The sequence below is a fragment of the Capricornis sumatraensis genome, chromosome 2, assembly GCF_032405125.1.
Source record: "Capricornis sumatraensis isolate serow.1 chromosome 2, serow.2, whole genome shotgun sequence".
In the NCBI taxonomy this organism is placed as follows: domain Eukaryota; kingdom Metazoa; phylum Chordata; class Mammalia; order Artiodactyla; family Bovidae; genus Capricornis; species Capricornis sumatraensis.
The window spans coordinates 175,418,820-175,433,017 of record NC_091070.1 but is presented as its reverse complement, the minus strand read 5'-3'; the positions used below and the strand labels follow the sequence as shown (position 1 = coordinate 175,433,017).

The window sequence follows — 14,198 nt, the reverse complement described above, 5'->3', positions numbered from 1 at the left end:
TCTAAATGGTAACAGAAAGAAAACAAGGAACTGATAACCCTAGTTGCTGCCAAGAGGATAACTGGGTGAATAAAGACAGGCGGGAGAGAAACTTCACTTTTACATCATATCCTTGTATATCTTTTTGCAGTTTTGCAGCATGTAAACATAGTAACTATTCAAAAAATTACATAAATTAAGAAGGACCCACCAGAGTCTAGACAGAGCACAAAGGTGAAGAAATCAAGGCATTTATGCACCTAAATCATTACTGTTTTCTTAAATCTTCCAAGAACATATAGATGAAACGGTAAAAGCCTTAGTACCTACTGAAGTTACAAATGAAACTTCCTATTACAAGTCCAAAGTAATCCAAATTTCAAAAGATTTATGAATTAGAAATGACTCTGAGTTCAACAATCCAATCCCTCTCACTTCACAGGCAGGAACATGAACAGAAATACATACTACCTATAATCAAGAATGCCATATGTCACACTATGATTTCAGTAGCTTAAAATGCAAAATACTCATCATCAACATCATTCTCTACCCAACACCACATGACCAAATGTATCATGAAACTAAGTGCTCATGCATCCTAGTTTGAACCATCATATACTATCCCCTCAGTTATCTAAGTCCTCAACCTGCTTAAGCTAATCTGTTAAACAAAGGATGCTAAAAATCTTAAAAATAACTGTTAACTTTTCAAAATATACTTTTAAATCTGAAATTGGATGCCTTGGTTCTAACTTGGTAAACAAAACTGAACTCTGTTTTGCTAAATGATTAAAAAACATTCCAGTAACATTAAGAACACTGCAGTATTAAAGTATGCAAATTATTAACCAAATGGCTGGCATTTATAGGGCATATATTAGTATAGGCCCAGCACTATGCTGTATACTTTAGATATCTTATTTAATTTGCTCCCTAACCCCATGAGACAAAGATTATTGCTATTTCACATGTCATAAGAAAAAGACATCTAATAACGGTTAATTTCCTAAAATTACACATATAGGAATCATGACAGTCAGGACTCTAAAATCAGTACTCTTTTTATCGTACCAACAGATTTCAGACTTTCTGGTTTCAAGACCACATTAAATTGTTTAAAAATTTTCCTTACTAATTTTAAAATTACAATAAACTCATTACATGCTAATATAAATTTTTTATGAAAAACATAATTGCAATTTTCCAAAACAATAAAAAAAAGATGAGTGGTACAATTTCAAATTCTTTAATTAAAAATTAAAGTATATTAAATGTTTGACTTAATAGAAAACAGCTGGGTTTTTATAACTAAATCCAGATTCAGATGACATGCAATTAAAATAAAAGAGGAGCATTTTAATAGCCTTTTTAAATAATTAAGTGCATTGTTCGATACAACACCAAAACTTATTAAGCGTTCATTTCTAATGGACTGTTGCCATGTGAAATCTAAATCCATATCAATAAATTTTTTGTTTTGTGGCACACCAAAATTCATTGGTTTCACTTGCAATTTGAATGAATCTCATGATTCTGTAACATAATGGACTGATCAGTCTAAAAAATACTGGTTAACTGAGTCATTCGGATCTTCCATATGTCAACACATTTCACTATACAAAAAATTTTAAATCACATTTAGTAATATTACCAACATGGCCAAAACAGTCTTTAAATACTAAGAAACTGTCAAGCTTAGAGTGACAAAGACAAGTGTTTTAAATTCTTTCATCTCAAATTGAACTTATTCCATTGGCAGCAAAGACTAGCAATTGTTTTCCTTGAGGTCCCAGGTTTACTTTTCCAATTTCCAGGAAATGCATCCCAAATATCCAAATTGGAATAACCTTAATTTGTGTGTAAGCTGTTTTTTCAAATAAAAAGTGTTTCATGATAAAAGCAGCCAGTTTGGCTTACAACTCAAAATGCATAGATGTTTTCCCTTATTTTCTCTTCAGTATGTAGCAGAAAAGCATGCATAATCCACATAATGTCTCAAAGAATATAAAAAGCATGTACTCAAGATTAAGACTTTAAAAATTAACAATTTCTACAGCTTCGGCAAAGACATTGTGAAATTGGCTTCCCCACCCCCGCCTCACTTCAAGTACAGGCAGTGAATGATACAATGACTACTAGCAGTTCAGTGCCTTAATTCACGCTAACACTCCAACAATTTTACCCACCACTGCTTTTGTACCATCAGTGAAAATGTCACTGCAGTGAAAAAAGGCAAACAATGACTTTGTATTATTACAAAAATAGTTCTGACTTCATGTGCCCCCTAACCAGGGAGCAAAACAGGAAATTATATGTTGGGACGATCCCCTGGAGAAGGGAATGGCAACCCACTCCAGTATTCTTCCCTGGAGAATCCAATGGACAGAGGAGCCTGACATGGGGTCTCAATGAGTCAGAAACGACTGAGTGACTAACACAGACACACACACACAACCAACAAAGCTCCAGCTTCCACAGATAACTTCAAGTCTCATCCAAGCAAGCAATAAAAAGGGAGAACTTTTGTATTTTCTCTCATGAATGGTATTTTACTACTGAAATTCACACACGTATATTTACATTCAAAATATCATCAACTCTTAACCAGCTCTACCTTCTCATTATTTCCAGTTACCCCATTTATTACAATGGCATGTTAAATTGATCCATGCCCATCCAAGTTTCTTTTCTGCTTCATATAGCAGCCAGAGAAAGCCTTTTAAAATCAGATCATGTTACCTGGCTGCTCAAAATCCTCAAACCACTTTCTATGTTGAGTGAAGTAAAAACAATGAATGGTCTACAAAAAGTCCTGCATGCTTACATCTCCCACCTCACCTCCACATCTCAAAATTTCCCATCTGCTACCACTCTCTGCCTTGTTCCAGTCATACTTGCCTTCTTGCTATTCCTTGAACATGGTACCTTTCTTTATATTTGCAATTCTCTGCCTGAAATTCTTTTCTCCTAGAAAACAGCTCCCTAATTTTCTTTAAGTAACTGCTCTAATTTTTCTCATCCCTGATGTCTTCCCAGACCCTAACCTCCCCTCCCTATACTGCCAGCACTCTCTATCCTCTATATACTCTATAAGATTTTACTTTATTTTACTCTATAATATTTATTATTATGTTGTTGCTGTGTCAGTTGCTCAGTTGTGTCCGACTCTTTGCGACCCCATGGACTGTAACCCACAGTCTGTAACTGTAACCCACACAGACTGTAACCCACTCCATGGCTCCTTTGTCCATGGAGTTCTCCAGGCAAGAATACTGGAGTGGGTAGCCCTTACCTTCTCCAGGGGATCTTCCTGACCCAGGAATTGATCCTGGGTCTCCTGCGATGCAGGCAGATTCTTTACCATCTGAGACACCAAAGAATATTACCATATGTTTATTAGTTTGTTTACTATTTATCTTGCCCCATTAGAATGTAAGCTACCTGAGAGCAGAGACTTTGTTCATTTTGTTCACTGCTCTAAGTAACCCCAGAACCTAAAACACTGTTTATCACATTATCAGGAGCTCAGTATATTTATTGGTTAAATGAAGGAATGAATGAACCAAAAAAATGGGGTGGGGGGAGGCGAATATAAAGAACCATTAGCGAGCAAGCTAAGTTGCTTCAGTCGTGTCTGACTTTTTGTGACCCTAAGGACCCACCAGGCTCCTCTGTCCATGAGATTCTCCAGGAAAGAATACTGGAGTGGGTTGCCATGCCCTCCTCCAGGGGATCTTCCCATGAAGAACCATCAGAATAGTGTTAAAATCTGTTTTTATTCTCCAAAAAAGCATTTTAGCCAGGACAATGCACATGATTCTCTATGAAAGCCAACCAATGTCCAAAAGGATGGGCAAAATAGCACTGGTGGCTTTATAGAATTCAGCATTATGCTGATTAAGAGAGGATGAATTAACAAACCTAACAGATATCTATACCCAAGAATCCAAATGCATTTTGTTGTTGTTGTTCATATACCTGGAAAGTATATGAAGTTATTGTAAACTGGAATATACCACTAACCTGAAATTGAATTTAACATGTATTTAGTTGGAGAAGACTCTTGAGAGTCCCTTGGACTGCAGGAGATACAACCAGTCCACCCTAAAGGAGATCAGTCCTGGGTGTTCTTTGGAAGGAATGATGCCGAAGCTGAAACTCCAATACTTTGGCCACCTCATGCGAAGAGTTGATTCATTGGAAAAGACTCTGATGCTGGGAGGGATTGGGGGCAGGAGGAGAAGGGGACGACAGAGGATGAGATGGCTGGATGGCATCACCGACTCAATGGGACATGAGTTTGAGTGAACTCTGGGAGTTGGTGATGGACAGGGAGGCCTGGCGTGCTGCAATTCATGAGGTCACAGAGTCAGACACGACTGAGCAACTGAACTGAACTGAGGTGCTTAACTTTATCTATTGTTCCCCTCAGAAGTGAACTCTTTTTAAAGTATATTTATTCCTTCAGATTTTTCCTTCTTTTGGATCTCAACTAAAACATAAAAAGTAGGAAAGACAGAAACAACTGAAAAATATATGCAGAAAAACAAAATCCAAATTAGAAACACCCCAAAACAAACAAAAGTGATGACAGTATATGACAGGTATGAACCAAGTTATACCAGTAGTAGACTAAAGATGACTTACAGGGGAGAGACAAATAAACCTAACCTTGTAGCAAACTGATAGGCAGTATAAATTCAAGTATCAGATAAAACCTCAATTGAATGAAGCTCTACCTGAACCTCAAAAACTAGAGTGTCCTCTGCTGAAAGGTACGTCATAGCAAATGTGAGAGCAAGGTATTTATATTAATCGCTACCACGATATGAGCCTTCAACATTATGTTCAAGTACAGTCTCCCATATAAGAAAATAATGCCCCAAGAGATAGATATTATATCTACTTATTTCAGCAGTTAAATACATAGTATAATTACATAAAATCCAGTTTGTAGAGAAGCATGGTCTCAAACTCAGATCTGATACATAAGAAATGCTTTCTAGTTTTGTAGACAGAGAAAGCAATGGCAATCCACTCCAGTACTCTTGCCTGGAAAATCCCCATGAACGGAGGAGCCTGGTAGGCTGCAGTACAGGGGGTCGCGAAGAGTTGGACACAACTGAGCGACTTCATTTTCACTTTTCATGCACTGGAGAAGGAAACAGCAACCCACTCCAGTGTTCTTGCCTGGAGAATCCCAGGGACGGGGGGAGCCTGGTGGGCTGCCATCTATGGGGTCGCACAGAGTCGGACACGACTGAAGTGACTTAGCAGCAGCAGCAGCAGCAGCAGCAGTTTTGCAGATAATCTCTGGGATATCAACAAGACTAACAGGCTCAAAAACAGATGAAACGCAACCAACCACAGAGTTAAACCTCACATATCCTGGTAACGAACAGCATTCATAATCTTTAAACAGAAAAGAGATCATTTCTCTTTTTCCTACACTCATTTGACACGCTTCTGTCTTACTCTAAAACTGACCTTCCATCTCTCTCCAGATAAAACAGATGACATACAAATATGAAAAGGAATATATTCTCTGTCTGCTCAACCCCCAACCAATTTTTAAGAAACTACACTCATTTTCTAGAACACAAAGCATCCTGACAATTACCTTGTACTCTAGATTCCTGTGACTTAAGAACGTCATTAATTTGGAACCAACATACTCAGTTCTCCAGTAAGTCCTTCCGAATTGTCCTGCCTCATTGCTGATGCCCAGGACACATCATCATCAGTAACTGCTCATTTCTGCTTCCTTTTTTGCCAAGTTGAAAGGTCAGACCTTCCTACTTCTACCGTAGTTCAGTGAAAGTAGGTCTCCAGAAGATGTGTTCATATCCCAGCTTTAAGCAACAGTTCACATTCTACAATGCTAATGATGAGGGCTTTGGGAAGCATAGTCATTTAACCCCAGAAGAGTCCTATCTGGTCGGAGATATACACACAGGAAAGGTGAAAGGAGGACGGTCATATTTATATAATCATCAAGATTAATCAACTCCACAGATTAGTGGAGTGACAGATTTCACAGCCAAATCAGCCTCATAAGCAGTGTCAGTGCTGAAAACTTTAATGGATTATCTTGGGCTTCCAGAAACCACTTTTTTTAATCTGAGGAAAAATGAGGCATGTCTTCCAAAAACAAACTTCAAAAAAGACTACGAAACATGAGAACCAATACAAAACCACTAGTGTTCATTTAAAGATGTGCCTCTTGACTAAAATTGCTCACCTGAGACTTCAAGATCTTTTTTCCCATGCAAAGTTTCTCTTTATAGTCCCCTCTTCTCAAACAAACAACGTATCGTGCATCATCCCTCATGAATGTTAGGGACCAAAAACAGAGAATAGTATCAAAACGAAGATCAATTTATATAGAATAAGTCAGAATAAACATATTGTATGGGCACCAAACAGATTATCCTATTGCCTCCATATTCAAGTGTACATTTTTAAACTTTCTGAATGTAAGATATTTTAAAATTTCCATCTGAAGAAATTTGCCAGCCACCAGACACAAGTTGACCGTTTCTTTATCACTTCACTCAGTCACTTGCATTGGTAGGAATAGTCTCAAAATGAACTTTATCTTGAATTTGAAATCTCTAATCACTATGTAAAACAGCTTCAAGAAGATGACAACTCAGTAAAAAATGAAAATTAACTGTGTATAGAGAAAATGGCTTGTCCCATGCCAGATAATGTAATTAAAGGCAGTATAAACTGCCAAATCTCTCAGAATAGATCAAAATTTTTCCATATCTACGAAAGAATGGTTTAAGCAATTCATAGATCAAGGATATTCATCACTTTAACACCTAAAAGCTTTTGACTAGTTTCCAAAATAAGGTGCTTAACTTCCAAAGATTTAACTCAATTAAGGGGAAAAAAAATTACAAGTTTAACAAATAGGAAATGCAGTCAAAATCAAGAAAGTCTTCTATAAACTTCACAATCATTCTCAGTTCTAAAGAAGAAATAAAAATCATTACCACCAACTGTAAAAAAAAAAAAAAGCACATTAACATGATGCTTTCTTTAAATACCAATGGCAAAAAAAAAGTCAGAAAAATCTTTACACTCAATGTGAAAAAAACTTAGATTTAAACTTTAATCCTATACTTAAAAAAAAGTAGTATAAAGCTAAAGATACACTAATGTCATAGAGTTGAATCAATTTTTGTTATGTTTAATGTATCTTCTTCCCCAAACAAAACTGTTACTAAATATACCATGAGTCAAAATCATTGCCATTTCTGAACACAGTATATAGATGATATTATGATTGTTACTGTATTTAACTATATTTCAAGCAATATATTTGGATCCAAATACAATATTCCCCAGTATAACTGATAGCTCAGAAAAAGCAATTCAAACTAAACTAACATTTTTCCACACACACACACACAAAAAGCTCTATCCCTGCCCCTATTCAATTTGACAATAACTTATAAATACACACATACACACACACACACCCCCCCCCAAAGGAAGTGTTTCAATTCCAAGATCACTAAAACTGAAAGAGCTAATGAATAGTGAGCTAAACAGTGACTAAATTAGGATCCAATAACGGGTGTCACACTGGTAATCTGCCTGTCAATGCAGGAGAGGCAACAGAGGCAGGTTCAATCCCTGGGTTGAAAAGATCCCCTGAAGTAGGAAATGAAAACACACTCCAGTATTCTTGCCTGGAAAATTCCGAGGACGGAGGAGCCTGGAGGGCTACAGTCCATGGGGTCACAAAAAATCAGATACCGATGACCACGTACTATCTACTATCTGTAGAATTCAATAAGCTTTCAAAGTAGATAGAATAAAGGATCAAGACTAACAAGATAAATATTAGTAAATGTAAAGTCCTGTTTTGAGGTTTTAAAAAAAAGCACAAGAAGAGATTAGAATAGGAAGATAACCACTTGAGAATAAACAACATTTTTAAAAATCCACATATTATTTCACTGTATTATTTAATGTGTGCTCTTTAGTAATCCACATTACTGAATGTGTATCACTTAGAGCAATAAATATAATCTCTGTCTTTATGAGGCTACTATAACTTCAACACAAGGTTGGTTCTTTCCATCTTCAAAGGAAAGACTAAGCAACTAGAGAGTCACTAAAAGATGAGTAAGATCCTCATTTACTTATTAAATACAGTTTTATAGTATTCACTATGTTTCAGGGACCATTCTTAGCACTCTGTAAATCATGTCCTATGAAGAATGGATACAGAAGTTAGAAATGCTTAACTTGAAGATAGGAAGAACACGACAGCTCTTGCTTATAAAGTATCTAAAGGGCTATCGTGTGGACAAGGCAGTGCATCTATCCATGCCACTACAAGAAAAAGAAAAACAACAATAGTGAGAGGTCTGGGCTGTACAGGAAATCTCTGAGAGCTGTTTAATAGCATTATCTTTCTATATATACTAAATGAGAAAATATATATCAAAGAACTTTGCCATAAAATGCCACATACACATTATTAAAACTGACTTCTTTGCAAATTAGTGGGTCCTGATTAACAGAAAATTTACAGAGGTTGATCATGGGCTTAGAAGCCCTCACTGTTAGTTCAGTTCCCCCTTTTGGAACTTATACTAAGTATGCAACTTTGGCAAAGTTTCCTTGTGCCTCAAGGCTTCAGTTTCCTCCTTTAAAACAAGAATAAAACTATCTGCTTTGCAGGGTTATTGTAAGAATTAAATGTGATAATGTATGTAAACACAGCATAGTGTTGACATGTTCGAGAAACTATGATCATGATCATCATCATCATTATATTATGGAAGGAATGTCAAGTGAACATACAACTATGTCCTATGATGTGGTTTAATTGTATGGCTCTGCTATGCACCTGAATGAGTAGATGATTCTGCTATGTATTTATCATGTTTTAACAATCCAAATATAATACATAGCTTGTTTTTGTTGGGCAACTTAAAATGCCTTTATCTTCTGTAATTTGAAAGGGAAAATATTCCCAAAAAAACTAACGAAATATCCAGGTCAGTAAACTCTGAAGAGTAAAAGTAATGTAAACATAGTAGGGAAATTATGCAGCTATAAGCAAAAAGATTGAAGAAGTAGCATATTAAACAGAAATGGGCTTCCCAGGAGGCTCAATGATAAAGAATCCACCTGTGGAGCAAGGAACACAGGTTTGATCCCTGGGTTGGAAAGATCCCCTGGAGAAGGAAATGACAACCCACTCTAGTATTCTTGCCTGGAAAATCAAATGGACAGAGGAGCCTGGTGGGTTACAGTCCATGGGGTCACAAAGAGTTGGACATGACTTAGCAACTAAACAAGAACAACGTTAAATAGAAGCTACTCTTTCTAGGAGTCTTCACTGTAGGAGATGAGAATGTATCTATATACTGCAGAAAACAACAATTACAGTTTCCACCAGTATGTGAAACACTGGTTATATTCATGAAAAATGTCAACAATGTCACTGTTGGTAGGAATGTAAATTGGTGCAGCCATTAAGGAGAACCATATGGAGGGTCTTTAAGAAACTAGAGTTAACAGAGGATCCAACAATCCCACTCCTGGGCATATATCCAGGAAAGACAAAAACTAATTTGAAGATAAATGCACCCCAAAGTTCACAGCAGCATGATTTACAATAACCAAGACATGGAAATAATTTAAATGTCCATGGACAGATAAATGAATAAAGAAGATGTGGTATATATAGACAATGGAATGTTACTAAGCCATAAAAAAGACTTGAAATAATGCCATTTGCAGCAACATAGATGACCCTAGAGATTATCAGTCTAAGAGAAGTAAGTCAGAGAAAGACAAGTATCTTTAAGACAGCACTTATATGGGGAATCTAAAAAAGTAAATGTCGCTCAGTCGTGTCTGACTCTTTGCGACCCCACAGACTGTAGCCTACCAGGTTCCTCCGTCCGTGGGATTTTCCAGGCAAGAATACTGGAGTGGGTTGCCATTTCCTTCTCTAGGAGATATTCCCAACCCAGGGATCGAACCCAGGTCTCCCGCTTTGTAGGCAGACACTTTACCATCTGAGCCACAAGGGAAGTCCATATATAGACAATGGAATATTACTAAGCCATAAAAAAGACTGAAATAATGCCATTTGCAGCAACTTAAATGACCCTAGAGATTATCAGTCTAAGTGAAGTAAGTCAGAGAAAGACAAGTATCTTAAGACAGCACTTGTATGGGGAATCTAAAAAAAGTGATATGCACCTCCCTGGTACTCCAGCGACTAAGAATCCACCTGCCAGTGCAGAGAATATGGACTCGATCCCTGGTCCAGGAAGATTCTACATTCCTCAGGGCACCTCAGCCTGTGTACCACAACTACTGAGCCAGTGCTCTACAGCCTGTACTCCATAACAAAAGAAGCCACTACAAGGAGAAGCCTTAGCACAGCAATGAAGACTTAGTGCAGCCAAAAATTAATGAATTCAAACAAATAAAAAGTGATCCAAATGAACTTACTGACAAAACAGAAATAGACTCACAGACATAAAAAAAATGTATGATTACCAAAGGGGAAGCGGGGGCTAAAAACTGGGATAACAGATGCGCACTACTACACATGAAACAGATAACCAGAACCTACTGTATAGCACTTTCCCCTGATGCTCGGAAAGACTGAAGGCAGGAGAAAGGGACGACAGAGGATAAGATGGTTGGATGGCATCACCAACTCGATGGACATGAGTTTGAGCAAGCTCCATGAGTTGGTGATGGACAAGGAAGCCACGGGGTCACAAAGAGTCAGACACGACTGAACTAAACTGAACTGCATAGCACAGGGAACTATATTCAATATTGTGTAATAATCTAAAACAGGAAAGAATCTGAAAAAAACCTAAAATACATGTGTGTGTGTATATATATATATATATATATATATATATATATAACTGAATCACTCTGCTGTACACCTGACACACTGTAAGTCAACTATACTTCAATTAAAAAAAAAAATCAACAAAGGGCAGCTAAGTACAATGCAAGCATTTAGTATATCAAAATGATTTTTAAAAAGAATTTCAGTAGGCTATGGAAAAGAGTTTAAAGGTATTTAGGATTCTAATTACTTTGAGCAGAATTTGTACTTGAACAAACCAGCTCTCATCTGCTAGATGACAGACATGCAAGCTCAATATGCAATTCAGTACCTTCTGTGATCAATCAAAAAAATCAGCTCTAACATCATACTATCATACTTAGTCAGTCATAGTCACCTCTCGCTTCTTTCAAAGGGAATCATCCCTCAAAAACAAAGTTTCAACTTTTTTCAGGTATATTTGTAATGGAACCCTTAAATGGCAATATTTTTAGTGCAATGGCCATAAGATAAACCTTTTATATAGCTACTATGAAGATCAAATCTGAAAAACATTCTAAACATTCAAAGCTACACTAGATCTCCCACTAAAAACCGTTTCCCAAACGGTTAACATATAATTACTATCAACAAACAATATGATGCTGTTGCAACAATAGTAATTAAATAAACTTAAGAATGAAAACCTGGGTGCAACTTTTAGGAACATTTTGGGGGGGTTGATTTTTAATAAATGACAGTAACATTACAATATTGTAAATTCAGAATACAAATGCAGTTGTTAGAGAATTATACAAACAATGGAAATCTCAGTCTTTTTTTTTAACCTCAGTTTTTGCCCTAATTGTAGATAAGAAGCCTAGAGTCCAGTGGAATTCAGGAAGCTAATTCAACAGGCATGAATTTCATTAATGTGTTATACTATTTTGAGCACAGAATTGAGTGTGTTCTAATTGAGTGTATACAATTCTCATGTTCGGTTAAAAACGAACTATTAACAATATTTGCCAAGTACCCAGTTTAAAATGGCCTATTTGTCAAATGCTGAAAATATCAGTATTTACATTAGCTTTATTTTACGGTGGCTTAAATCACAGTAAAATAAAGTCAATCATATTATGACAGTCAACTGATAATCACATTATCACAGTCAACTCAATCACATTATGTTTTTAGAAGAAACCGAAAAAAATCAGCTAATAAAGCAAAAAATAGAAATACAGTCCTTGAATAACAAATGACACTACATGTTGTTATGTAGGATATGAGGAAGTTACTATGAAAAATCATAGTACTATTTTATCACAGGTCATCAAGTAATGTTTTAATTACTATCAGCAATTACCTATATGAAATAAGTGTAAAACTCTAAGCTCTGCTTCAACAAAATCTTAGCCACTTAGAAGTCACTACTTGCTCTAGGTATCAAATGCCAACCAATTGGTACTGTTGCTTTCAGAAATCAAAACAGTTGCAAAAGTGTAAACACTTTGTATCAAACTAAGCTTCCTAAAAGCAGAAGGAAAAAGAAAGACAGCCTAATGGCGTGTAGAAATCATAACCAGTTGCAGCCAGGTTGGGGTCTGTACCTGGACAATAAAGGGAGGTGGACAATTTATATGTTCAAAATTCAAGATCCCAAGGGTGGAGAGGGGGCAGAAAAAGAAGATACAATTCAATAAACAAGGATGACGACCAGGCTTGATGAGAGGAAGTCTAAAATTTCTTATTGTCAAGAATCAACTAAAGCCCTGACTCAAAGATAAAACAGCTTCTAATAGTTTGAAGAAGGCAAGGAAGAAACATTCCTTTGCACCCACAAGAACCAATCCCCAGACCACTGGCATGCTATTACATGATTTACGGGCATTTGGCTCGGACGATGGGCAAAGGAGAGGAAAGAAGAGTCCGATAGAAGCCTCGGATGTATAGAAACCAAGGATTTGAGAGGCCTGAGGAGGCGCAGGCTCTAGGAAGGAAAGGTGGACAGGGCGAGCACTCCTCACCGTGATTATCTTTCTGCCCGATATTGTGCGTGCGGATGAGAGAGGACAGTCTCCTCACATCCCCCTTGAAGACGCACTCGTGCACCGGATAGTGTGCAGGGCAACCGCCTCCACCTGCGACGACAGCGATGGGGCTGGTGCCTGCTAAAAGCGCCGGGGACTGGGAGATGGGAGTCGCGGAGGAATTGTGCAGCGGCAGGGCCGGGGGGCCGGGGAGATTGGAGGAGGCCGGGGCTGTCTTCAGCTGTAGCCGGTGGTGATGGTTACTGAAGATCTTATGACAGGCTCTACCGCTCTTGCCGCTGCCGCCTGTGCCAAGCCTGCCTCCTGTAAAGGTGCCGCCGAGGGCAGCCGCCGCTTCCTCATCCCCAGGTTCCAGCAGGTCCCCCTCTTCTTTGCTGGGCTTGTGGTCCCTCCGCAACGAGCGGATCTTCTCCCCGGTCATCGCCGCCACGGGCAGAGAGGGAATCCAGGAGGCTCACCGCTGGCGACGAAGCTGGCGCTGCGGCGGCACAAGGCGATTAGAGCGGTGGCCAGGATACTCCAGCGCAGCATGAACTCCCAGAGCGCCCCCGAGCCCGGGACAAACGCATCTCCCGGAGGAAGAAGAGCCGGCTCTCGCCTAGGCACGAAGGGACGCGCGCTCGCTTGGGGGAGCTACAGCTCAAGTGCCCACGACACTAGGATTCCCGTCCCCACCGCCGCAGCCACCGCCACTGCCTCAATCCGAAAAACAGGGCACGGCCATCTTCCCCTGGCTTCTCTCGCGAGAACTCCCCCGGGAGGGAGGAGAAAGGAAACACCGCGATAAGTGAGCTGCCTGCTCCCGCCCTCGCATGTTCTATTCCCAGAGTTGCTGGACGCCAGCGCCTACGAGGCAGCGGGTTTCGGCCCCCAGCTGGAGTCTCTGAACCAGAAGAGGAGATCCAGCATTACCGATGGCTGCGTTTCTTGTGGGAAGTCTGCAACCTGAGCCTGCGTTTGAGATATTCGATGCACCTTATAGACAGTGACTTAAACCCTGCGACCTCCAGGCTTCCCGGAGATGAATGCAGACTGACACCCAGGCACACAGGATATGATGTCACTAAAATGCACGGGACACTCATTCAATAAGCATTTGTTAAGCATCTACTTCGTGCCATACATTGTGTTAGTGTGTGTATGTGTCATTAGAGGAGGAAAAATAGTCAAGCACTTGAGCACAAGATATAACTGCGAATGAAGTGGATGCAAAGAGTTGGGATGAACGGGGAAAAAAGGTGGGGAGGAGAGGCAAATTTTAGTGCTGAAGTGTCAAATCACCACAAAAGTTTAGAAACTGACCTTGGAAAACAGGCTATTCAGCAGACAGAGAG

At 38.8% G+C, this 14,198-nt stretch overlaps 1 protein-coding gene across 1 annotated transcript in view; it reads right to left on the bottom strand.

Annotated features, from left to right (window-relative positions):
• ANKRD13C (ankyrin repeat domain 13C) overlaps positions 1-13,380 on the bottom strand; it is an 89,056-nt gene extending 75,676 nt beyond the window's left edge. The window contains exon 1 of the mRNA XM_068964817.1: positions 12,841-13,380. Coding sequence (XP_068820918.1) covers positions 12,841-13,285 — 445 coding nt within the window. The 5' untranslated portion in view covers positions 13,286-13,380. The remainder of the gene's footprint in view (positions 1-12,840) is intronic.
• Between the last annotated feature and the right edge of the window lie 818 nt (positions 13,381-14,198).